This window comes from Pygocentrus nattereri, chromosome 15 (assembly GCF_015220715.1).
Source record: "Pygocentrus nattereri isolate fPygNat1 chromosome 15, fPygNat1.pri, whole genome shotgun sequence".
Taxonomy (NCBI): Eukaryota; Metazoa; Chordata; class Actinopteri; order Characiformes; family Serrasalmidae; genus Pygocentrus; species Pygocentrus nattereri.
The window spans coordinates 3,945,191-3,972,808 of NC_051225.1; the positions used below are offsets into that span (position 1 = coordinate 3,945,191).

The 27,618-nt window shown below is 43.0% G+C and overlaps 1 protein-coding gene across 1 annotated transcript in view; it reads left to right on the forward strand.

The window, feature by feature from the left end:
• The first annotated feature begins 1,676 nt into the window (after positions 1-1,676).
• fbn2b (fibrillin 2b) overlaps positions 1,677-27,618 on the forward strand; it is a 136,551-nt gene continuing 110,609 nt past the window's right edge. The window contains exons 1-4 of the mRNA XM_017720734.2: positions 1,677-1,763; positions 5,754-6,026; positions 16,671-16,753; positions 18,662-18,766. Of these exons, the coding sequence (XP_017576223.1) occupies positions 5,851-6,026; positions 16,671-16,753; positions 18,662-18,766 (364 nt within the window). The 5' untranslated portion in view covers positions 1,677-1,763; positions 5,754-5,850. The remainder of the gene's footprint in view (positions 1,764-5,753; positions 6,027-16,670; positions 16,754-18,661; positions 18,767-27,618) is intronic.

Consider the following 27,618-nt stretch of genomic DNA (forward strand, 5'->3'; position numbering starts at 1 on the left):
CCAAACCCTAACATCACCCTCAGGAAGCAAGGCTAATCTCTAGCCCCCTTTGCTTCTTCTATAAAAGCCGAACTTGCTTTTCTTCCTAGTGGGGACGAACTATATCAAACCGGTCAAGTTTTTCTGTTATACTGAGGACATCCGGTCCCCACAAAGAGCTCAAAACAAACGTGCACACACAAACACGTAATTTACACATGCCCACAGTTCTGCTCTTACAGTAACTATACAGTTTTTACTACTGAATTTCACGAAGGCTAAGATTTGAAGGTCTCAAATAGGACTAGATAATAATAGTAAATTTAGAGCCAAAAATAAATAAAGGCATGCAATTACAGTGGCATCCATGCCTTAAAGGGCCCATATCCTGCTTTTTTTTCTTTTTTCATTTGAGGTCTGCAGATAACATTTATGTGGGTTTTATGTACCAAAAACAATCATAATTCATTTTTCATTTCATTTTCCAACCTCGCTTTATCACTATGCCGATCATGGTAAACTAGTGGTAAAATAAGTTTACTCTGGGGACCTCGCAACACCCTGCATGCACATCTCTGGCATGAATGCGTCTTAAAAAATGTATTTTAGGCCAAAACCACCAAAAGCTATGTCTAAAGCATTAGACAGTTCCTCTATTCTGATTGGCCACCCTGTATTTAAAGAGGCTAAAACACCTCTTATAAGTGTTATGTAAGTAGCTGGGGCTAAACTCCTGTATATATTAGTAGAGTGAACAATTTTATTATTATTATTATTATTATTAAGAGACACTCTTATTAGTCTCACAATGGGGAAATTTCACCTCTGCAATGTAACCCATCCGTGCAGTGGAACACCACATAGGCAAGAGTGAAGACACACACTAGGGGGCAGTGAGCACACTTGTCCGGAGCTTGTGGGCAGCCCTATCCACAGTGCCAGGCGAGCAGTTGGGGGTTAGGTGTCTTGCTCAAGGCCACCTCAGTCATGTGCTGTCAGCTCAGGGGATTGACCCAAGGCTGGTTCCTTAACCTCCAGCCCACAACTGCCCCGAAATTTGGCAGCAGTTTCCATAAATGGACTGTATGGACTGGAGAGCCTGAAAAGTTAAATGTACAATGCATCTATCTCTTTCGTTTAAGTTCCATGAGCTTTGAAAATAGGCAATCCACTGATATTTCAAATATGTGACCCAATTAAGACGTAAATAAAGTCATTCAGAGCGGTTTGATGTATCTGGAGCAACTTATCGAGTCAGAATTGTTCACAGTTGTGGTGATAGGAAATGAGATGTCCACGCAGGCTGTTGTGAAGTCCCCAAAGGACACTTATTCTACCCCTGGTTTACCATGATCAACATTACACAAGCCTGTAAAGGCACAGAAGACGTGTAGGCTCCCTGGTGGCTTTGGAGTAACCACAAAGGTAAAAAACAGAGACAAAGCAACTCAACTGAAGACAGTTAGGCAAACATGTAATGTGAGCCTGTGTTTGAAAGTGTTCTGATCTCCTGGCTGTTGGGGTATGTAGGTTTGGCCCACAGGTCGTCGGACCCCCCCCTCATCCCCCCAACCCCATGCCCCGCTCCCGCCCCTGCCCCCGCCCCTGCCCCCTCCTCCCAGTCTCAGTCTTCAGAAAGCACCTCCCCTTCCTCAGCAGAGTAATTCAGCAACTTTTTCTCTTCTCACAAGGCTGCAGTGCAGTTTCCCATTCAGGGGAACGGATAACGGATCCCGGTGCAGGAGCAGAGTGGACAGGCTGGCTGGACAGACAACAGATTTCAGGTAGTGCTATTTTCTTTTGGTATGTTATTTAAAATGCATCAGCCTGCTTTGTGTAGATTTACAACAATGCAGAAAGGAAATCTCACTCAGGGCCAACATTTCATTCAAGAATTTCTTTGTTTTGTTTTCAAGTTTCTAGTGGACAAATGCAGTTGCAGTTTTCTTATATTCTCTTGCATGTTTTCCTGCATCATTTACAAAAGTTTCAGTCAAAAAAGGCCTAGATAATGTTTAATTAAGCAGTGTCTCTTAATCTATCGTGTAAAAGGTTTATCAGTGTGAACCAAAACAATTCACCTATTATTACATTTTCTAAGCCGTGCATCTAAACCAGTTTTGTTTGTCAGTGACCACCGGCTTCGTCTGCTAATGAAATGAGCACTTTGGGCTGATAAACTTCTCACCTGAGGCTTGCAGAAACCATCCCCTACCTGCCTGTTATCTCTTTGATAGCATTAGTTAGTGTGGCTGGGGCCTCGTTCTTTGTCCGTGTTGATTTTCCACTCACACAAACCCTCCGGCTGTTCATCATGACTGGATTTATGAATTTCAGCTACTGTGTCTGTCAACCAGGCCTAATTCACTTCAACTAATTTAATCACTGAGTTGTCTAGCCATTGCAAACAGGCTTCTGAGGCTTGGCTTTGTGTGGAGAGGTTCGTCAGGGCCATTACAGCTGAAATTATCATCCCACTGAGCTTCGAGGAGACTTTTGGCTGGATTTTGCTCTCATACAAATGCATGGTGCGGAAAGGAAAATGATCAGTCTTTTGGCAGCCTGTTGTTTCGCAGCCCACTTGAAGTTGAGACTAAAATTCTACCAGTTATAAATCTTTGGGGGCCCATTATTTAGCTGCAACCCTGGCTTTAATGAGAGGACTGAGGGGTTGGCCATTTTTCAGGATCATGCAGCACTAATAAAGTGTACGTGGACTTGTAAAAGTGTATATACTGGTGTTCGAGACTGCTTTGCTCAGGAAAGCTGCATGACTGGGCAGACATAATAGGCTATTGAACTTTAGAAAGAAATGGCAACAGCTATGCCATAGATTACAGTGGGGCTGAGGCAGAGATTAGAGGGGAATTCCACTGAATTTTCAAAGTTTGTGCACAGTTCACTAGTTCGGAAGTCAACAGTGTAGTTTAGAGTGTTTGGGTGTGGAGCAGTTCTTTTTAGGAAAGTGTGTCCACTTGTCTTTTATTTACAGTGGTGGTGATAGGAACCAGGGGTCACAATGCTTGCAGTGCAAATATAACCATTTTATCAACTATCCAAAATGGCCAGCGAACCTCTGAGCTTTTATATATGGTAAAGTTATAGTAAAAATAGGGGTTTGCTTTGGGGGCTACTTTGCCTTGCGACTCCATACATCCACCTCTCTACTATGAATGCATTTAAAAACGTATTTTATGCCAAAACTGTGCTTCAAATTGAACATAAAACTGTGTCTCAGGCATCAGACAGTGTATTTATAATCATTGCATGTAGTAACTTTCTGTGAGGGAGCTTTTCGAGGCATTAAACCCTTCAGACGTCTGGTTCCTATCACCACCACTGTGAATGATCCTGACCTGGTTGCTCTAGAACTGAGCATTTCACACCAAACCACTGTGAATGATTTGCATCTTCACCCTTTAATGATGCAAAATGCTTGAAAAACCTGTGGATTTCCATATTAAAGGCTCATGGAAGCTGCATTTCCCTCACTTTTTAAAAATGAAGACTGAAGTGTTAAAGTTTTCACTCCCCAGTCCATGTTATTTGTTATCCAAGATGACCAGTGAACCTATGCCTGTCTTTTGAGTATTTATATATGAGGTTTCTAACAGAAAAATCATGGTAAATCGCTGTTGTCGGGACATCTCCATCTTTATTGTTTTTCGATTTTTACCATAATGTGAAAAAGCCTGTTGCTCTTTACATTGTGCGTAAATTTCATGATGAATGGACCAAAAGAAATGACCCAAAATGACGTCTGGTTCCACTGACTTACGTTAAAAATAAAGTATGTTTTTTCCTTCTCCTGTAAAGGGTCTATTTCGCCTTGCGTGTGCCTCTCAGCCATGCATGGATTTTAAAAGATATATCTAAAACCTTCTCAGGCATCAGGCAGCATATCTGCTTGCCAGATAAATGCTTTGGATGTCTGGTTCCAGAACAATGTTAACTCGTAAGTGTGTCTAGAACATTGTATTTCATGTCAAACCACTCTGAAACAACTCTTGGCTGAATTACAACACATTTACAGCATTTGGCAGACACTCTAATCCAGAGCGACTTACAATTTGATCATATTATACATGGAGGTAGTGTTAGGAGTCTTGCCCAAGGACTCTTACTGGTATAGTATAGGGAGGTTACCCAGGTGGGGGATTGTACTCCAGTCTACAGTGTAGAAGGCAGAGGTGTTACCCACTACACCAACCACTATATTCTGCACACATTTTGGTAGAACTTCCCTTTAAGGATGAGAACTGCCAGCTGATTGATCCGAGCGAATTGAATTTTGACCAAAGCTTCGGTCTTTGAAATAGGAAATGCAGAAATGCAGAGGAGCTGTCACGGCATTCTTTTGAGGTGACGTGTTGCTTCTGCGATTGAATAGATTGTGTGCTACAGATTTAAGTGGGTGTAGCTCTGAGGATTGCTGAGTGCCATCACGCCTGAGGCATTACCGATGCCTCTCAGACAGCACACCTGTGTCCAGTATAAACACATATCTTCTCACTTAGCCAAGAGTCACAGTTCCCTCTCATCAGAGCAAGATTTGGAAAACAGCAGGCGGACGTCACATCAGGGTTGCATTGCAGATGGCACGTGATGTTGGATGCTTGAGAGCAGATTGTTTGTTTTAGTGAGCTGGTGCTTCTAAGGCTATTTTTGCCCTTTTGTTATGAAAAGCACACCTCGTTTCATTCAAAGCATTTCACATTCATGCAGGAATACATACAGCTGCTACACTATTACTTGCATGCTGTTGAATTGGCACAAGCTTCACACACAATTGGTGCTTTGATCCAGTATGAAAAACAGTACATGTCTTAAATGACTGTAGTAGTTATGAAAAGTATGGGAAATCAAAATCAGTCATAACACAGTTGCTGTGTCCAAAACCTTCCATGTTCACTACATAGGGCACTACGCAATTTTGTGGCTGTGTCCAAAACTGTGTGCACTTTTAATCCAGCAATGCTCTTCAATCGGTACTATTAAAACCAGGCGCCCTAAGAGACGTGGAACATCCACAATGACCATCACAAATTCTGCTGTCTATGATGGTGTTCACTTTAGTGCATCAGTGTAGAGATAGTGTTTAGGGACCACTTGTGTTCCCTATAGTGTTCTAGTGCTCCAATGTTGGGAATACTGTTTAGGGGACCATTTCTGTTCCATATAATCGTGTTTTAGTTCTCTGATGTTGGGAATACTGATGAGGGGACCATTTGTGTTCCCCATAATAGTGTTCTATATAGGGGTCTAGTATAAGGAATAGTAATTAGGACACCAATATATATGCTCCAATGTTAGAAATACTGAGTAGGGGACCACTTCTGTTCCCTATCATAGTGTTCTCAAGCAATAATGTTGGGAATAGTGATAAGGGGCCATTTGTCTTCTGTATAATAGTGTTCTAGTGTTACAGTATTGGCAATAGTAATTAGGAGACAATCTCTGTTCCCTATAATATTAGATTAAGAGACCCTTTTTAGCCCCACAATGGGGAAATTTCACCTCCACAATCTGGGGTTAGGTGTCTTGGTCAAGGGCACCTCAGCCACATCCTGTCGGCTCAGGGGATTGAACGGGTGACCTTCTGGTCACAAGGCTGGTTCCCTAACCCAGGCTGCCCCTGTAATGTTTTATATAGTGCTCCAGCATAGGAAATGGTGATTAAGGGACCACAGCAAATGTCAAGTCAACACTGCAAAGTAAGCACTTAATGACCCACATTCTAATCACGGCCTTCCTCTTCTCTCTCTCATCCCCAGCCGTCACCCCGAAGTGGAACTGGACAAGACGTGTGGGGCTTGGGGCCATCCAGGAGATCAGTGAGAGTGACTATACAAGTGAGGACTGTACGGGTCAATGGGGGCTTGGACACTGGCCAGGGTGGTGCTGGGATGGGCCGCCGTCTGCTGGGTGGCTCTCCAGACGGTGCAGGGCCAGGGAGACGGAGGCCTGCAGGCCAGCCGCTTCAGTGGAAAACCGGAGGGGGAGGCCCAGCAGAGGGTCCGCAGGAGAGGACAGGAGTCCCTGAGGGGGTAAGAAGCTTCCTGACTGAGATTGAACAGAGCCATGTGCAAAGTTCTCACAGAACTATGTGCATAACTTATTGCTATAAGCAATGAAGCTGACTAGTGAGGAAATGCACCGAATGCACTGATTGTACAAAGCTCCAGTTGGGAATTGCTCAGAGTTCAGTTTTGATTTGAGGCTTAACACTTAACCATCATCATTGTTAGAACATTTTACAGCAGGGTAGATTAATCAGTAATGAGAAAGACAGAGAAAAACACCCCTTCAAAGAGTTAAAAATAGTATTTTTCAGACACTTGTTGATATTATTTTTTCCATTTTTCTGAAGACGTGTCCCCAGAGGGAAATTTTATTGCTCAAACGTTGCTCTAAAAACCACAATAGTTACTCAGAGCCTCTAAACAGAGAGCGCTCTTAGTGTTGACTGAGAAATTATTGAGTTCCTGTCTTTAGTTCAGCTCCAGATAAACATAAGGGTCATTATCTCCACAAATCCAAATCAGAGCACATTGTGAGATCTCTGCTAAAGCTAAAGAGAAACACATGTGAAATTACTGGGTGTTTCGAAGTACAAATATCTGAGCAGCAGGAGAGACTTAAGCAAAAGTCTCCTTTGTCTTTCCATCTGATCTCGTTAGCTACGTTTCCATCCAAAGAATTTTAATACTTCAGCCAGGGGTGCCCAGTCCTGGGGCTGGAGATCTACCACCCTGGATAGTTCAGATCCAACTCACATAGCTCTGTTAGTCAGATGCCCCCAAAGACCTTTAGAACACACCTTGATCAGGTGTGTTAGACTGTAGTTGGAGCTAAACTCTGCAGGGTGGTAGATTTCCAGGAATGGAAATTTACTGTAATACTGTGTGGTTTATGAATGGGATGGTATGGTGGCGCGGTGGCTAGCAGCAGGCCTGGGTTCGGTTCCCCAGCCGGGCGACCAGGGTCCTTTCTGTGTGGAGTTTGCATGTTCTCCTTGTGTCTGTGTGGGTTTCCTCCCACAGTCCAAAGACATGCAGTCAACTGGAGATACTAAATTGCACCTGAGTGTAAGTGTGTGTGAGAATGTGTCTTTCTACCCTGTCATGGACTGGCGCCCTGTCCAGGGTGTTTCCTGCCTTCTTCCCAGTGAGCACTACATTAGGCCCCAGTGCCCCCTACGACCCAGGAGGATAAGTGGGTTAGACGTCGACAAAACTTTGGCGGCAAATTCTTCATCAATGCCTAAAGTGCTGTGAAAATCTACACTGGAATCATTTTAACAAGACGTTGATGCATAAGTTTAGAGTCAAGTGACAAATCAAGTTTTTTTGCAGAAAATAATGACATTTTATAACGAAAGCTTTATCATTAAAAGACAGTTTGATAGAAACAAGCTGCTGCCATAGATTTTCTTTTTGCAGAAAGTTGTAAATCATAGCTACTGCTCTTCCAGGGGAACCCTAAAGATCTTAAGATCGGTTGTTCTTTCTTTTGGGTCATCAGGTTAGACCAGAGGTCGCAACCGAAATGTTCAGAGAAGCTATTTTGTCCTTGCATCAAAAAGCAAACCACCTTGAGAGCCACAACATTTAATGTCTTGGCTGTAAATGTGTCTCAGTGTGTGCTAGTGTACTAGCATAGGTTAAAAATACAAACAAAAATGCAGACTCAGCTATAATCACTTTTCTCGCATCTCCAGCAGGAAACTTTTCCGCAAAAGTAGAACAGTTTCTTGTAAAACGTCTCTCAGTGTTTGACTTTTTACAAGGCTGAATTCAGCTTCTCATTCGCCAGCTCCTTGTTCGAATTTTCCTGTTCTACCTTAAATGGTGTCTGAGGCACCAGAGTATAATTGCTGCACCATTTAAGGTGGAACGGGAAAATTTGGACGAGAAGCTGGCTTAAGCTTCACAACTTTTTAAACGTATCAGAAAACCAGCCGGAGTGATTATAAACACAAATAAGTTCATTCATCTCCAAATAATCAATGTTCGTCTTAAATCTTTCTCTTTGCTTTTCCGTTACTAGCTAGCTAGGTGAGGCTGTCTGCGTTGCTAGGATGACTAGTAGTCTGCATGCCAACCTTCAGGGTTAAAGGTGGGCTACATTAACTCCTGTGTTTAAGACCATTTACTGTTAAGCTGTGTTGAACGATCAGCAGAGCTTTATTTTACTGTAAAGGAGGATTATTTTATTGTTAAGTTGCAAATCTAATTCTGCTGTGGAGCCGCAATAGAGCAGTAAAAGAGCCGCATGCAGCTCTGGAGCCACAAGTTGCCGACCCATGGGTTAGACTCTGTTCTACCATTATGTTAGAGTTTCTAATTATTCACTGGTTTTGATGGCTATGGCACTAACGCAGACGTGATTTCCAGTTGCCACAGACTTCCCTCCAGCCGCCAATACTTAAAGTCCCTAACACTGCACTGGTACAGCAGCGTACAATACCATGTGGCTTTAAGCAGGAAGCTTTAATGAGAGAGGACATTGAAACGTGCATGCGTTAAAGTGCGCTGGTGACGGTGTGCTTCAAGTTTTCCATTACCTACTTCGGCATACCTTTCAGACTTTTTGGAGAAGTGCCAAACCAATGTGTAGGCCGAATGCATTTATTATAAATGCATTAAGGAGCCACATATAGGTCTGTCTGTTACAAGGTTGTAGATCACAATATCTGAATGCATGAGCGTGGTGTTGACACAAGTGTTTACATTCTTACTTGGCTACCTTGAATGAATTCTACACATGTTAGAGCAGAATGGTAAATACGCCGTAGACAAACGTGAGGTGATGGACGATGATGGTGGTTTTCCAGACGTTCATGCAGTGCCCCTCTAGCTGTGGGGCTGCAGGGAAGGGGCATGTGAGTCCATAAAGCTGCTCTTTTGCTGTGTATTTTTCTAATTTTTGGGACAACAAGGGATGTTTTGTTCTCGCCGATCTCATATGTCAGCATCAGTTATTGCAATCAGGCTCTCATCTGTCCCTGCTTAGCCCCCCCCCACCGCCTTACGGCCAGGAAATGAGGTATCCCCATCACTCGGGGGGCTTCTACAAAGGGCATTTGTTTTAAAGCCGCAGGTGAGAAAGAGTCTGAAAGCAAGGCAAACAAAACACCCCTCCATCGATAATTACATCAAGCAGGGCCTTGCAGTTTATACAAAGCTCTGTTTTTTGTTCAAATAGTGTCTGAAAAGAGACAGGCTGGTCCAAATAAATAGTGGTGGCGGTGGTCCACTTTCTGAACATGGAATGATGGAGAGGTCTAAGGAAGAACATGTGCAGTGGAAATCCAAGAGGCGAGTTATGCCGAGCTTAACCTGCAGTCTTTAGAAACGATTAGATCTTTTGGCCAATTTTCTGTCAGTGAATATCTAATCTTGACAGTAACGCTAAACTGTGCTAATTTGTGTGGCATGGTTTAGAAGTATGCAGCAGTTGTGCTGCAAACACTCAAACCGTGGCCCACAGGGACTTGCACAACTTCCACATTGTTCTTATCTTCACTATTCCCTTGTCAATGGCAAAAAATGGGGGGTATTTTTGCTTGTCATTAGCAAAATGACCCCCATTTTCATATGTTGTCGCTGTTGGCCCACCATCAAGCTCTCGTCTAGTTGAGACGATGTCTCGATTGCAAACGCTCCTCTAAACACCATGTGTATTCTTTGCTGTGTGTGGAATAAACTAACTAGGACTTGCGTAAGACTTTTCAGAGGGAATTTATTCATCAGATTTGCAATGGCCTTGGTGAAGGCTTCCTGTCGAAGGCCGCCCATACAGCATCCACCATGGCAGACTGTTTAAGTGGGCTGCTGTAGGTGATTTGAAGTTTGCTTGATTTATTGGCTCACTTAGTGAAGTGTGATTTGGCCCACACACTTGAGGAACCTGATCACAGTGCGGCCTGTGGACCTCCTAAATTAGGAGAAAGTCTGGGGAGGCTGTTGTAAAACGTCTTGGCTCATGGTGAGAAGAAAAAAATCGTGGTGTTGGTCCACCAATGCCAGGCTGTTTTGAGATCCCTAACAGCAAGAACTCAAAGACCTCTAAAGCAATGCTGAACGTTGGCCCTCAGCGGCCTCAGGGGAGATGTTTTTAAATGTTTGCCGTCGTTCCTAAAAGTAGAGAATCATATTCAGCCACTCGGGCTGCAGGCCAAGGGATTGTTTCTCCTCATCCAGTCAGGACGGCCTCCAGCTCTCCTCAATCGCCCGATGCTCATTTTCCCTGGAAGAGGGAGTTTGAATGTATACCTAAAACGCCCATCAGACGGAAATTCCATTTGTGGATACCGAAGGTTCTATGAATCACGGGCGAGAGCTGTTATTTATTTAAACGTTTAAAATATATTTTCTCAAGAAAGAAGTGGCAAGCTATTTACATAAAATGGACAGGCCATCTGGCAACACAGTCTTGTGTTTTTAATCTGGATTAGTCACATTCTTTATCTTCTCTTTAAGTGAAAATGGAAAGCACTGTTCAGTATCGCCCATTTAGACCATTATCCCAGACAGCAAGCGTATATTGGCCTTCTAGCTGTTTGTCACTGCTGGTCCACCCTCGGACCACCCAGATTATTGTCCTGTATACAAAGCTAGTTTTTATTCTGCTTGAACAGATTTTAAATGCATAGAGTCTATTATTTTGGAAAATAAACTAAGACAAATATTACAAACAACTGAGCTAAATTTTAAATTATTTACTAAACTAATTTACTAAGTATAACTAAAGAAAGGAAAGAAAAGTAGGTCAATTGGACTGTGAGACAAAAAAGAGCAATGATAAGTGAAATTGTCTAAAACTCTGCCTTAACACCGGTGGGCCGACCAGAAAATGCAGAGCAAAACGCCAGTGAACCACCAGCTTTGATATCAGTGGGCCAACATTGGCTCACTATTCTCTTGCTATCAGGGATAATAATTGTATATAATAATAAAAAGCTTGATTTGTGTTTATATTCATTAGGTGTTTGCACGGGTGCTCAAGCAGTACGTTAACTGTTTGGGGTGCCAGTATTTAATGTTAAGGATGTGACTGAGAACGCAGAGATGGCGCAGCAGGCTCGGGCACAGCTTTTACACTTATTAGGCTAATTACTCTAGCTTATTTGAGCTAGACCCAGAAACGATGAACAAAGACATTTCTCTGACAACCTAGTATGTTGGCACATTGTCCACTGAGAAGAAAATAGCTTGTGTAGATCAGCATCCAGTGCTGCACTGGTTAACTCTAGTGTTAGCTCATTGGCTCATCTGAAGAGGCAGCCTCTGTTACTTGTCCAATTTCAAACCTACTGATTTCCCAAAGCTATTTAAGCACAGAAGCACGTTTTATTCCTCTGTGTGGTGTTAATTTCAATAAGCTTCCTATTTTTTAGCCACATCATAGCGCTATGTTAAGCTTGATTGAAGTCTTTTTTTGTCAATACTTTTCCTTTGCCTGTGGTTGAGCAAATATCTGTTCATTAACTCTCACTTAAATATGAAAATTTGTCAATGTGCATTTCTAATATGTTATAATGTACATCATTATAAACATACTTTGGTTGGAAGTATGAACATTCCCAAATTAGGTTGAGCCATAATTAGAGGTAGTTTGTGTAATATCTTTAGGCAGCTTGTAAAATAGCTTAAAAACAGTTGGTGTCCTTATTTGAGATGGTTTTTGTTGTATCTTGAGACAGATGACATCCATGCAATGCATGGATCTTGTCTAGACTTTAGGGTCGCAAGAGGTTATCCAAGTGAAGGGCATGGGAAAGACCAGACAGGGCCTGAAAAGGCCTTAGAGAGATTTAAAGGGCTTGCAAATTGTTTACCATTAATGTCAGACATGACCATGCGGCACGCTCAATGGCTGTGGGCTACAGAAGACCTTGAAAGGGGCCTTAAGATAGATGCCAATAACTCAACCTTTGACCAATACAGGAACAGTAGACCCTGAGTCAGCATTGTCCTGCATTTGCCAGAGGAACTCTGCCAAACACAGGTTCTCTGTGATCCCTGGTTTGCTATTTTTGTGAATTTAAAATCTAAGCTGGGGGCTTTTAAGGAAAGATCCTTATTTCCTGCCTTGGAGGTTCACAGCCAAAGTGTCTGCTTGTGAACTTATGAATTAACAATGCTGAGCGTGCTTATTTAAGCTGGCCTACTAATGCAGTATGTGCTAGCAGGCTAATGTTAGAAATGTCATTCTTGGATATGATCCATCTGTAGTGGGAGAACAGTGGTATCACTTTATGGCAACAGAAGATTATTTGGTGCTGAAGAATTCTTCCACTTAGTCCTGTGCAATAGTGGCAGCCACAGTAAACAAAGACTTACTTCATTGACCTTTCTCAGGCATTGCCTTACAGATATCGACTCTACCTGGGCACCAGCTTAAACAGGCAGTAAAGACATTTTAAAGCAACATGATGGCTTTTGGCCAAAATGATGCAGTGCTTTGGGCTTGTATGGTGTGATGTGCCAGCTGCTAAACAGACTGACCACTGTCAGGCACTGACTTACAGACATTGCCTATAATAGACCTCTCAGGAATTGATTTAAGGACATTGGGCCACATTCTCCAATATTTTCCTAAGTTTTGTCTTAAATTTGTTCTTGAGAAAGTTTCTAATAAATGTCTGCATCAGATTCATGATGTGTTCTTAAAGCACAGAACTGGTCTAACCTTTGCTCTTGAGTGTGTGTCGATTCTGTTCTTACCTAAGAACAAAACCCCAAATAAGAAGACATTGCTGAATGTCAGAATCTTTGTCAAAACTGCGTAAGTGAGTTTTAAGAAGAAATTTCTTCTTTAGAACTGTTGGTGAATGTGACCCAGTGGTTCTTCTTGGGCAGTGACTTAAGTACATTGACTTATCCTCAGATATTGACTTATATACATTAATTATTCTCTGAAGTTGATGTAAGGACATTAACTCTTCTTGGGCATTGACTTAAGGACACAGACTCTTCTAGGGCATTGGTTTAAGGACAAAGACTCTTCTTAGGCATTGACTTAAGGACATTGACCCTTCTAGGGCATTGGTTTGAGGACACTGACGCTTCTTGAGCATTGACTTAAGGACATTGACTGTTCTTGGCTGGCCTACTAAGCTGCCTTGCAAAAACCTGCTAAATTTAAAGTAAAGGCTAAATTGGTCTCCAGAAAGTTTCATAGTCGGACACATCCTGGGATCCTGGCAACTGTAAGCATTACAGGAAAAACAACAAACCCAGGAAGTAGAACAATTCAAACTCACAGACCCATCAGCCACGAACACGGCGTCTCTGGATGTCTGTGAACTGCGGATAGAGGGGGTTGGTGAGGAGAGAGGGTCTCTGGGGGGATCCGTCTTGGCAAATTCCTCTCATTCTGAATGTGTGTGAGAGCTCATTTTTCAGGCTGAGTGTGTTGGGTTGAGAAATGTGACCCTCAGGTTTTTTGCCCCCGGTTGCTGGTGCTCCTTCACGGCCTGGCCTAATTTCCACGTCTTTGTTTTCCGCTCTCCCTCCCCTTCACTTAACTCCACTTGTTTTCTTTCTCTCCTGCCGATCCGAACCCCTTTCCCACCATTTCTCTTTCCTCCCTCTAGCCTCTGCTCCTTGATCTCACTCACCCTTTCACCTTCTTTTAATTGCTTTCTCACTTCTCTCTCTTCTCTCTATGTGTCTCTTTCTCTCTCTCTCCTTTCTGCTTCTCTCTTTGTCCCTCTTTTACCTCTTTCTCTGTTTCTCTCTCTTTCACGCATGCTCACTGTCCTCTCTGTCTGCTTGTCTTTGTCTCTCTTCTTTCTCCATCTCTTTCACTTTCTCTTCTCACTCTCCCTGCTATTTTCTCTCTCTCTCTCTCTCTCTCTCTCTCTCTCTCTCTCTCTCTCTCTCTCTCTCTCTCTCCTTTCTCTCTCTCGTCTGTCTGCTTTTCTTTGTCTCTCTTCACCTCTCTTACAACTTCTTCTCTCTACCGATCTCTCTTCTACCTCTCTCTCCCCTTTCTCTCTACTTTTCTCTCTTTCACATGCTTTCACTGTCCTCTCTATATCTGTCTCTTCTTCATCTCTCTTTGACCACTTTCTATCTATTCCATGCCATTCTCTCTCTCTCTCCTAGCTCTTTCTGCTCCTCTCTCTCTCTCTAGCTCTCTTTCTCTTTTCTCTTTCCTCCCTCTTTCCTCTCTCTGCTCATCTTGATCCTCTCTCTCTCTCTCTCTCTCTCTCTCTCTCTCTCTCTCTCTCTCTCTCTCTCTCTCTCTCTCTCTCTCTCTCTCTCTCTCTCTCTCACTGCCCTCTCTTTGTTTGTTCTTTTTTGCTTCTCTTCACCTCTTTAGCTCTTTTACCTCTTTCTCTTTGATCATCCCTCCCTCCTTCTCCCGCTCTCTCTCTTTCTTTCTCTTTCTCGTTGTTCATTCCTCTTTCCTCTTTCTACTTCCATCAGTCCCCCATTTTTTCTTCCTCTCTCTCTCTCTCTCTCTCTCTCTCTCTCTCTCTCTCTCTCTCTCTCTCTCTCTCTCTCTCTCTCTCTCTCTCTCTCTCTCTCTCTCTCTCTCTCTCTCACTGCCCTCTCTGTTTGCTTTTTTTATTTCTCTCCACCTCTTTAGCTTTTACCTCTTTCTCTTTGATCCTCCCTCCTCCTTCTCTCGCTTGCTCTCTCTCTCTCTGTCTTTCTCTTTCTTTGTTCATTCCTCTCTTTCCTCTCTCTCTACTTACCTCAGTCCCCCATTTATCTCTCTCTTTCTCTCTCTCTCCCCCTCTCTCTCTTTCACTGCCCTCTCTCTGTTTGCTTTTCTTTGTTTCTCTTCACCTCTTTAGCTCTTTTACCTCTTTCTCTTTGATCCTCTCATCCTCCCTCCCCCTCTCTCGCTCTCTCTGACACGCTCTCACTCTCCAAGTGTCTCTGCTTCTCTACTTTCATCTTGCAGTCTCTCTCTCTACATCCTTCAGCTCCCCATTTACTGCTGGTGATTCAATTTGGAACCCATTAAAAGATTTAAACTATGGGCCGACTTTCCCAGGCAGGCCTAAACATCCCGAACTGCGGATGAAAAGAAAGCGTGTTTGTGTGTTTGTTTGTGTGTGGACACACAGATGTACCTTGCGGTTTGTTTGGGGTCCAGTCCCAGGAGACGTAACCGGGTGGTGACAGAAATAAAGGTATTTAGCAGCAAAAAGTCAGATTTCACACGGCCCTCGAGCCGTTTTTCTCTCATTCATCAAGAGAGAATTTCACAGAAATAAAGGCAGAGCGGAGAAACAGCAGCTCTGCCACATCTGTAGGTGACTGGGTCCAAGCTGTCAGCGAGCAGTAGGAAACTATCACAGCCTGGAAATCCATCACAAAGCATTTGATCCTTCCAGTTGGGTCGGTTTGCAGTTTGTACTAAAAGAGAGCCGCTTCTAAAGATGGTGCTCTCCTTCCTCTCTGGAGAAAGAATTACAGCCAAAAATCAAATCTAAACAATTTCCCCCAATAACAAATAGTATCTGATCAGCCACGTATTAAAATGGACAAAGGTAGACGTGCCTGTTTCTACAGTTTTAGCTGTGAGATGTACTTCTGTCCATATTTATAGACAACTGTGTGTCATACAGTGTCAGAAACCGCATAAGAAAGCCTGTGGGAGAGAACTTAAAGGAATAGTTTGGCAAAAAATCAGATTAACACAACCTTCCCCTTACCTCAGATGTAGATTAACCACGATATATTTATGTCCAAATTCTTTAGCTTAGCAGTGGAGCTACAAGGCTAACGTAGCTAACAAACAGTAGAGGTCAATAGTCACCCAATTTGTTTTCATAAATACATCGGCACGACTTCTCAAGCCACTTAAACTGCAACCAACTCTTTATTAATGTCACACAGGCTTTTACTTTTGGTCTAGGACACAGTATGAGTTACTGTAGGCTATGAAAATGAAGAGAACGCTAAATGCGATGCTAAATGGGAAGTTAAATGCTTCAGACAGCCATTTTAGATAACACATGCTGTACCTTTACGTCATGCAGACATAAACACTAGATTATGCACAGAATTTCTGTTGTTTGTGTTTCTAAATAACTGTGAGTCAGATTCTGTGGGGGAGGCACAATTTGGCACATCACCCTGGTCCTTAACCACTCCAAGAAGACAGTGTGACCTTAGTGAAGACCTGGATGTGGTTTGAGCGGGCTTAAAGGAGTTTTGGGGATTTATTTACAGAAACGATTTGGGTGACTATTGACATCTATTGCTTGTTGGCTTCATTAGCTTCAGCGCTAAACAAAGTAAGCAGAAATTTGACCCGTTTCTTGACTGATCGACTACAGGGTAGAAAACTGTGCACGTCAGATTTGTAGCTGAATGCTATTAGCGGTCAGACTATATCTATCCACATAGGCGGCTATTTACATGGGCAGTAGAGCTGGAGCTGAGCCAATGAAAAGCTTTTGGATGAGTCGCTAAGGGAGCATGGTAAACATTTCTGTCTCCCGAAGTTTAGATATCCAGAACAAACTGCACGCTTTCTGTGCAGCCCCCTCCAAGAATGTGTCCTTTTAAGGAGCTTCATGTATCATACAGCCAGATTTGTACCAAAAGGCCCAAAAGGGCTTTAAGCCTGTATTTGGTTCACATCGTTGTATATTTTATGAGGATTTTCATGTATGACATGATGCATGTTTTGTTTGTGTGTGTGGTTTTCTGTTTTAGGCCCAATGTGTGTGGCTCCCGATTCCACTCTTATTGCTGTCCGGGATGGAAAACCTTGCCCGGGGGCAACCAGTGCATAGTCCGTGAGTATCTCCACTTTACCCCCTTGATTTTTGTTTTGAAGAGAGAGCGCTTGCCAAGATGCCTAATCAAGGTCGTAATACACTTTTAGCATAGTGTAGAGGCACTTATATAGCATTAGCAGTATCAGATATCATCTCATACTGAGATATGAAACATTTGGAAAATATCATGATAATTAGTCACGCAGCACTAATTTTTAACACACATGGTTTAAGAATGCTCTCTATAATGTTCATATGATCTGTAATGACTGTAATACACTACAGGAAGTGTAGGGGGCGATACGGCTTCTACTGTTTCATTTAAAAAGCTCTATAATGTTCATATGATCCACACAGTCGCTCTGACAGACTGTAATACACTACAGGAAGCGTAGGGGGCGATACGGCTTCTACTGTTTCATTTAAAAAGCTCTATAATGTTCATATGATCCACACAGTCACTCTGACAGACTGTAATACACTACAGGAAGCGTAGGGGGCGATACGGCTTCTACTGTTTCATTTAAAAAGCTCTATAATGTTCATATGATCCACACAGTCACTCTGACAGACTGTAATACACTACAGGAAGCGTAGGGGGCGATACGGCTTCTACTGTTTCACTTAAAAAGCTCTATAATGTTCATATGATCCACACAGTCGCTCTGACAGACTGTAGTACACTACAGGAAGCGTAGGGGGCGATACGGCTTCTACTGTTTCACTTAAAAAGCTCTATAATGTTCATATGATCCACACAGTCGCTCTGACAGACTGTAGTACACTACAGGAAGCGTAGGGGGCGATACGGCTTCTACTGTCTCATTTAAAAAGCTCTATAATGTTCATATGATCCACACAGTCGCTCTGACAGACTGTAATACACTACAGGAAGCGTAGGGGGCGATACGGCTTCTACTGTTTCATTTAAAAAGCTCTATAATGTTCATATGATCCACACAGTCGCTCTGACAGACTGTAATACACTACAGGAAGCGTAGGGGGCGATACGGCTTCTACTGTCTCATTTAAAAAGCTCTATAATGTTCATATGATCCACACAGTCGCTCTGACAGACTGTAATACACTACAGGAAGCGTAGGGGGCGATATGGCTTCTACTGTTTCATTTAAAAAAACTCTATAATGTTCATATGATCCACACAGTCGCTCTGACAGACTGTAATACACTACAGGAAGCGTAGGGGGCGATATGGCTTCTACTGTTTCATTTAAAAAAACTCTATAATGTTCATATGATCCACACGGTCGCTCTGACAGACTGTAATACACTACAGGAAGCGTAGGGGGCGATACGGCTTCTACTGTTTCATTTAAAAAGCTCTATAATGTTCATATGATCCACACGGTTGCTCTGACAGACTGTAATACACTACAGGAAGCGTAGGGGGCGATACGGCTTCTACTGTTTCATTTAAAAAGCTCTATAATGTTCATATGATCCACACAGTCGCTCTGACAGACTGTAATACACTACAGGAAGCGTAGGGGGCGATACGGCTTCTACTGTTTCATTTAAAAAGCTCTATAATGTTCATATGATCCACACAGTCACTCTGACAGACTGTAATACACTACAGGAAGCGTAGGGGGCGATACGGCTTCTACTGTTTCATTTAAAAAGCTCTATAATGTTCATATGATCCACACAGTCGCTCTGACAGACTGTAATACACTACAGGAAGCGTAGGGGGCGATACGGCTTCTACTGTTTCATTTAAAAAGCTCTATAATGTTCATATGATCCACACAGTCGCTCTGACAGACTGTAATACACTACAGGAAGCGTAGGGGGCGATACGGCTTCTACTGTTTCATTTAAAAAGCTCTATAATGTTCATTTATTTCATTTAATAATTAAACTGTTTTTGATTATTCCCCTTCTCTCTCCTGTTTTTCCACACAGCCATCTGCAGGAACTCCTGTGGGGATGGTTTCTGCTCCAGGCCCAACATGTGTACCTGCTCCAGTGGTCACCTTGCTCCCAGCTGTGGGGCAGCAGCTGCTGCAGGTATGGCCAGTGTGCCTTTGCTAACCCACCACACTTAACCCCCCTGACACTTAAGGGATGCAACTGAAGTAGATTGGGCAGGGAGGGGGCGGGGCTCAAATATCTGGACTTTTTTTCTGGAATCTCTTAAATATTAGGGCAGGCATTGAAAAAAGTTAAGAATTGAGAGAATTAAGTCTAGAATTAAGTATAATTCTAAGTCTAGGACATACAGTGCCTTATGTGTTTTTTTTTTTTTTTTAATAAAATAAAAAAGCCACATGAAATATTGAAAATATAATCAAAGGGCTCCCGAGTGGCCCAACCGTCTAAGCGTTGGCCGTGTCATCAGGAGATCACGAATTCGATCCCTGGTGATGCTACAGCCGTCCGTAGCCGGGAGTCCAAGAGCACAATTAGCCTCGCTCTCTTTGGGTGGGTCGGATGGACCCCCATATCCCCCCATCACTGCCAGTCAGTGCAGGCGTCTGTTAGCTGACATAACAGATCTGGCGGTTGGCACTTTCCTCTGAGCGCATTCGGCTGTCCAGCGACGTTGTGTGAGCGGCAGTTTGAAAAGAAGCAGTGGCTGGTTTCACAGGTCTCGGAGGAAGCCTGTGCTGACCTTCACCCTCCTAGCATTGGTAGCGTCGTGTGACTGGGGGAGTCCTAAGTAGCGGGTGGAATTGAAGACGACTAAATTGGGGAGAAAATCTGGTAAAAATCAAAAAGAAAACAACCAAATTTTGATCTCACAAAGTCCGTCTGAAACTTTTGATCTGTTACAAACAGCTTGCATTCATGACACGGTACTCGTTCTTGTTAGTCTCTGAAATAATCACATACTTCTATACCAACTGGACCAAATTCACAAACTCCACAGCAAAGCAGCAGCTCACATGTTATCTGGGGGTAAACCTACGTCTGCTTCATAGCATTACTCCCTTATTACACGCCAACCAATAGTCACCAACACACTGACATGTTGGGTTGGTGTGAACATCCTGCGCATGATTACTGGGTTTGTGTTTCTAGAGCAAGCGTGCTTTGAGCAGGGAACTCCACAAAGTGTCTTCTAGTTCTTTTGCATTTGCACTGGTTCATTCGGCTTTGCGGTTTTCTGGTCATTTAAATAGTCGCTGTTTTTGCTTGACAGATGTGGAAAGGTCCTCCGCTCCGTACACATTCCCACTCAAATAGGTTGTTCCTTAATTGTGTTCATCAAGGTTTACTTGCCTATAAATATGAGGAGTAAATGCTCTAAATACACTATACCATGTGACGAGACAGAAGAGGGTTGTGACAGCAATTTGCCATTGATTTTATCCAGGCGAACTGTCTGTGTGCCCTGATGTTGACTTTTCCTCATAATTTGCAGAAACGTTTAGCAAATCTCAAACGGTATCTCATAAAATCTCATACAGCTTATGACTGAATATAAAAGGCTTTCTTCTTCAACATGTAGTGCACTATTTGGGTGTAGAACACTGTTAAAAATGAAAGTTGGCTCAACTTAAAATAAAAAGTAACTGATCACACAGCTTTTCTTGAGTTAACTCGAAGTTGAGGACTTCAGAGTTGACCCAACTCAAACTACTTAGTTTAGTCAAAAGTTCTCGAGACTCTGCCTCTGAGAGAATTCACAGAAAATTAGCTTTTTACTCAGTTTTCCCACACGACACTCTTTCCATCAGACATTTCACCTTTAAGTGAGAAATGTTCCTTTACAACACATTTGTTGTCTTTTATCTGGCCTTGTTCAATAAAGTCTTAAGATGGGAATAAAATGCACTATTTAGTAGATATTAGGAGCCAAGTCTCACCGGTCTGGACCAGAAGTCGCAACCCAAGCCGTTTTGTCCTTTCAACAAAAATCAAACCACTTTGGGAGCCTCAACATCTTCTGTCCATCTTTAGTCTTTGCTGTAAATGTGTCTCAGTTTGTGCTGATGTACTAGTATGGGATAAAAAATATAATATAAAAACGCAGACTTGGCTTCACCGTAAGCTGTAGCTCAGCTATAGCCACTTTTCTCACATCTCTGGCAGGAAACTTTCCCGCAAAAGTAGAACAGTTTCTCCCCCCCCCTTGTTATATTGTATGTGCTCGGACGGGTTGATGGCTAATTTCTCTGGTTACTTCGGTGACTAGGTGACAATAAAGGCTTATTACACCTCTCATCGCATTCGTCAGCTTCCTGTTTAAATGTTCCTGTTCCAGCTTAAATTTATGTAATTGTGCCATTTAAGGTGGAACTGGAAAACTCAAACAAGAAACTGACTTCAACCTTGAGACTTTTTAGTGTTTGTCAGCTTCTCGTTGCAGATTAACCGTATCAGGAAACCAGCTGGAGTGATTATAAATGCAAATAAGTCAGTTTGTCTCTAAACTCTTGATGTCCGTCTTAAATCTCTCTTGCCTTTTCGTAGCTACTAGCTAGGTGAGACTGTTGTCTGTGTTGCTGACGGTCTGCGTGCCGTCCTCATTGGAAATGAATGGGAGCAATGGTTGATGAATTTGTGGCCTCTGAGGAGAATAAGAGCTTACTGTCATGATGACCGATTCTGAACTGACCGGACTAGATGTGTACTATACAGTGGCTGACGAGACTCTACACACCGTACGAGTAAAATTCATCGCAAACTCATGAATGTGCTGCGAATCCAGAAAACCCTTTCACCACCGTGGCTACGTCGGAGTTATGTTTTACAAAAGCACCGTAAAAAACAAAGAAAACACGGTCAACTTCAGAAACGCTGGAAAGCCAGTCGGAAGCAGATCGGACCACAGACACTCGGACACTCGCACCCCGAGTTCACAACCTGGCTAGTTTGCTATCTGACAGTGAGGTAGCTGCGCTGTGGGTGTTACTAGTTTAACTTTTAACGTTAGACTCCACAGCCATTGCGATACAGTGATCGTCGTGATCTTCTCAAATAAAAGTCAACGTACTTTTACTGGTGGGTGTTTGTGCTGCATATAATTAAAGGCCTGAAGTGCTCCGTCTTCTTCGAGTCTGGGAATATTTCCATAGTGACGTTTATCAGCGTTTCTGAAGTTGCATGTTCGTGAAATGTAGAGCTGTGTTGTCGTTTTGATGAAAGTGCTTTCTGAGTTTTTTTTATTTGTAGTTTGTTGGGTCTTCTTGGCCGCTGTCATACTACGTAAAAGTCCTCTATTTGAGCGGTTGCACTAAAGTTAAAGGAAATCTCTGGCCAAACGCTAATGCGGCTAAGATTGAATGGTAATGGGGCACAAGTCTGCAGTTATCATGGCCTTCAGGCCTCAAATAAGCAAGGCTTTCACTTTTAGCCAAAATATCCATTTTTTTAAAAAAAAGGGAGGATGTTTTGTGTTTTTCACTTCAAGGGAGCCACATCCTGTATTTTAGAGCAGTCGATACACTTCGATACACTGAAGGACGTCTCTGGAGTGAACGGTTCAGCACTGGGAGGTGAAATGTTGCACCAATATTACAATCCAGCACCAGCATGAAAATGCTCTGACAGGCCATGGGTTTGGAGTTGAGATCAGACGTGGAACTGTGAGGATTTTTCTGTCGAGGCACGGTGAATTTGAGACCACATGCTCCGCAGTAAAGCCTGGCATTGGCCGTTTTTTATGAGCAGGCTTGAAAAAAAGAGGATTTGATTGATTTTGTTTATGCAGGGCAGTTGAGTAAGAGACAGTTGAAGGTAATTAAAGGCTGGCATGTTTTAGCGCTGGCTGTGTTTCCTCTGTTACTCCGCTGCCAGCGTAGTTTTGAAACGTGTGCCCGGAATATGTGGTCATAGACCAAGAAAAGTGTCATACAAAAAAAGTCAAACACACCTATCTGCAGTCTGTTCGGTCTCAGGGGTTGTTAAAAAGTACGGTCGGCTTACTTGGTGCTGGGAAATTGGCCGTATAATTTCTTTGGAATCTCGGTGAGCTGAGACACTATGAAAGTGCATGTGAAACAGCTCGTTCACCTTCACGAAACACACTCGCTCTCTGGCACGGCTGTGGAGATTTGAGAGATTAGTAATAGCATCGTAGCGCCTCAGCGGCCGCACGTTGTCTACAGCGGTCATGGAGGGAGCGGCCATGTTTATGACCCAGCGATGAATCTGTAATTACTCCATAAATAACAAACCACAGCCGCGGCTGTCGGCTGCAGTAAATTTGTGTCCAAGGAATCACAGCTGCACTCACGGATAAAAACCAATCCTCCCTCAACCTTCTCCTTCGCTGTAATTACAGGCTAATTGCCACAATCATACACTTTCCGTCACAGAATCAGCTGTCGGCCAACGGCTCTCAGAAAGGCCACGGCAGAGCTGCGTTCACAGGCGGAGTTTCCGCTTGGGACCTTTTTACAATCCAGCTTTCAGCTCCTCTTCTTAACTAGAATTGGGGGAATTTGCTAAATAGTGCTGACCTACTCTTACTGCCCAACTATGATGATGCAGGTGATAGCAATAGAATTTTTACATGGGCTGGCTGGTACAAATCGGTCTACAACCACATCTCTTATGTATTGATCAGTGGACTACACCCATGGGTTCTACTAGGTTTACATTCATTTGCATGGTCACACGGCCCATTTCAGTGATTATACTGCACCCAGGCTGTGTGTACACTCATTTCCATGTCTACGCTAGAACCATTTCCATGGTTACACTAGATGTTCATCATCTCCGTCACGCTGCAACCGTTTTCATGGATGCACTGCACTTATTTCCATGGTTATGCTATGTCTACACTCATTTCCATGGTTCTCCTAGGTCTACACCCATTTTCATGGTTAACGCTGCAGTCATTTCCATAGATATGCCAGGTCTACACACACATCCATGGATACACTGCAGTTATTTCCATAGTTACGCTGGGTCTGCACCTGTTTCCATGGTTACACTGCATTCATTTCCATGGTTATGCTAGGTCTATGCCCATTTCTGTGGTTACACTGCAGTCATTTCTGTTGTTACGCTGGGTCTGCTGTTCACAAAGTGGTGAACCTCGCCTGTCCTTGCTTGTGAACGACTGAGCCTTTCAGGGATGCTCCCTTTATTCCCAGTCATGACACACACCTGTTTCCAATTAACCTCTTCACCTGTGGAATGTTCCAAACAGGTGTTTTTTGAGCATTCCTCAACTTTCCCAGTTTTTTGTTGCCCCTGTCCCAACTTCTTTGGAACGTGTTGCAGGCATCAAATTCAAAATGAGTGAATATTTACAAAAAACAATAAAGTTTATCCGTTTGAACGTTAAATATCTTGTCTTTGTAGTGTATTCAATTGAATATAGGTTGAAAAGGATTTGCACATCATTGTATTCTGCTTTTATTTATGATTTACACAACGTCCCAACTTCATTGGAATTGGGGTTGTGGAAATGTATTTTCCTGTCATCCTGTCTTTCAGTATGACTTCATATGTTACTCACCACAGTAGTGAGCCAGCAAGTAGTATGGACCAATATATAAAAGGCTTTCAGGGGAGTTTTGCTGGAGGGATTGCGGCTTCCAACTTCAGTCTTCCCCCACTTCTAAAACCAAAACTAGGTCCTTGGCTGTGTTTGTGTGTTTGACTCAGATGAATGTAGAACAGTGGGAATTGTATAGAGCATGTAAGTCTCGCCTCAGCTCGGTTTTTTCCCCTCTTTGCCTTGTGAAAAGGAAACACGACAGACTGAGTGATGGCTGCACACAGAGGCACACTGTGGAGCTGGGGCTCCGTGTTAGCCCCCATCTGTGTGTGTGTGTGTGTGTGTGTGCATGTGAGGTGTTCCCAGTGTGGGTCAGCTGAAACACTCTGACGTGTAGGGGGGCTTTCAGCAGGTCTAGCCAGTGAGATCATTCTTGTCCTAGTCTGCTTAACTAGGGCTGGGCACAAGAAAAATACACACACATGCACACTTTTTGGTTTTTTTACCGTGTCAAGATGTGCAGTTGTACATGTGTCTCAACTGTATTAAATAAAGTGCGGTGCAAAAGTTGATTATTGAATTTCCAGCCATTAATCACCAGTTCTTCATTTACGCAGAGGCCTCAACAACCACATTGCTGTTGTCGTAACAAAATCTCGTTTCTCCAAAATGGTAACTATACAGGAGAAGGAAAAAAACATGCCTTACTTTTAATGTAAGTCTATGGAACCAGACTTTTTTCCAAGCAATTTAAGGTTGCTTCTTTTGGTCCATTCATCATGAACTTCACACACAATGTAAAGAGCAACAGGCAGACAGAGATACAAGGTTTTGTTCTGACCTCAGCAATATATAATACCACATATTCCAGCTTCCATTCTTCTCCGGAGACTCGCTTTCAGTTCCTCAAAGAATCTGCAGACACGCCTCCAAAGTTCAGTCTTAGAAGCTGGTTGATGATTTTCTGAACTAATCAAACCCATTCAGTGGTCTTGAGGACTGGGCTCCTCTGGGGTTTTCATTTCATCGTACAGCTTCTTTTGTTTGGTGTGTCCGTCTCCTTTTCTCAGTGAGGTTCTTCTTGATCAGCTACACGTCCTTTCAGACCCACATCGCTGAGTGGTCTCCTCACAGTGGAAACACCTGTAGATGTTTTCAGATCTGAAGCAGCTTGATCTTCTCCTCTCTCTCAGAGATGAAAGCTTTCAGTGTTGTTACTCTAATAGGGAAAGTTTTGGGGGTCTACCAGGTCTTCTGACTGGAAATTGTATAATTGAAGGGTGGGCTCTGTTCCATATGTGTTGTACACACAACATATCGCTGCTGTCGGAAACTCTGAATGAAAAAACACACTTTACTTTTCATGTAAGTCAATGGAACCAGGCATTTTTCCACGTCATTTTGGGTCGTTTCTTTTGGTCTGTTCATCATCAAATTTGCAGTCAATGTAAAAGACAATAGGTATTTTCAAATTATGTCAAAAACAGAAAAATGAAGATGCGAGGTTTTGTTCCGACAGCAGTGATATACATAATTTATAACTTTAATATTAACCTCAGCCATACGAACTTGAGGCTTTACACACTGTGGTTGGTTAGTGTAGTGGGTAACACCTCTGCCTTCTACGCTGTAGACTGGGGTTCAATTCCCACCTGGGTAAGCCCCCTGCACTATACCAATAAGAGTCCTTGGGCAAGACTCCTAACACCACCTTGGCCTCCCTGTGTAAAATGACCAAATTGTAAGTCGCTCTGGATAAGAGCGTCAGCCAAACGCCATAAATGTAAATGTACACTTGGTATAGTCAGGAGATTCCTGTTGCGCCTATAGGTTAGCCCTGTTCTTCTCTAGTTTTCCTACAAAACCAGGATATTTCTGACCTGAAAGTGTACAAAAACAAGTACATACACACACTCCATCCAAAGTAGAGCCTCACCAGACTCTAAACAGCAAAGCGTGAGAAGAGGTCGCGATTGTTCTCCTTCCAGCTCCATGTAAGTTTCTCTATGTCATCTAAGTTCTAAGCGAAAGTGTTTTTTCCCCTCTTTGGAAAGATAGATGACCGTAAACCTCCTGTCTTCTCGATGGAGATGAGGTCAGGGCAGGCAAATCAGTCAATAAAACACACTTATGTGTTTCTGTGTTTGACGTGAGAGCCTTGTTCTGAATTAGCTCTGGATCTGATGCTGTTACGGCTCGGTTGCCTCTGTTTGCACAGAACAAAGGCCGTCTGGCAGGAACTGCTCTGAGAATGAGGATAAATCTGCTGCGTGCACACGCCATACGCCTCCCACTGTGGTCATTCACGTCACCTCACATTCACTCAATAACCCAGAAACGTCTTCGAAGAGCCATTGGTCTCAAGACATTTCAGATGCTAGAAGTTTTCCAAGTGTTCTTCTGAGGAGTTCTGTAATCCCCCCCAGATGCTGTTGCAGCACATTTGTTGTCTTTTATCTGGCCTTGTTCAATAAAGTCTTAAGATGGAAATAAAATGCACTATTTAATAGATATTAGAAGCAAGGTCTCACCGGTCTGGACCAGAAGTCGCAACATAAATGTTAAGAAGAGCCGTTTTGTCCTTTCAGCAAAAATCAAACCACTTTGGGAGCCTCAACATTTTATGTCCATTTTACAGTGCTGGCTGTAAATGTGTCTGATTGTGCTGATGTACTTTGATAGGATAAATATAATATAAACAAAAACACAGACTTGCTTTGTTCTGCTTTAAGCTGTAGCTCAGCTATAGCTGCTTTTCTTGCATCTCCAGCAGGAAACCTTTCCACAAAAGTAGAACAGTTTCTTGTAAATTGTCTCAGTTTTTGATTTCTTACGAGGCTGAAGTCGCTTCTCATTCACCAGCTCCTTGTTCGAGTTTTCCTCTTCCACCTTAAATGGTGCCTGAAAAGCCAGAATATAACTGCTGGACCATGTAAGGTGGAACAAGAAAATTCAAACAAGAAGCTGGTAAATGAGAAGCGACCTCAGCTTCATGACCTTTTAGTGTTTAAAAGTTTTTTGTTGCAGATTAAACGTATCAGGAAACCAGCTGGAATGATTATAAATGTAAAAGTCCATTCATCTCCAAATTATCGACGTCCGTCTTAAATCTCTCTCTTTGCCTTTTCGTAGCTACTAGTTAGGCGGGATTGTTGTCTGCATTGCTACGGTGACCAGCAGTCTGTGCTGATCTTCAGGGTTAAAGGGTGAATCAGCAGTTCTACATTAACTCCAGCGTTTAAGACCATTTACTGTTAAACTGTGTTGAACGGTCAGCAGAGCTTTATTTTACTGTAAAGGAGGATTATTTTACTATTACCTGCAAATCTGATTCAGCTGTGGAGCCGGCACAGGGCAGTAAAAGAGCCGCATGTTCCCGACCTCTGGTCTAGAAGACTCCTACACTGGCTTCAGGGCAGAGGGGAGGGGCAGTTCTATGCTCTTTTATGCTGTGTTTTGAATT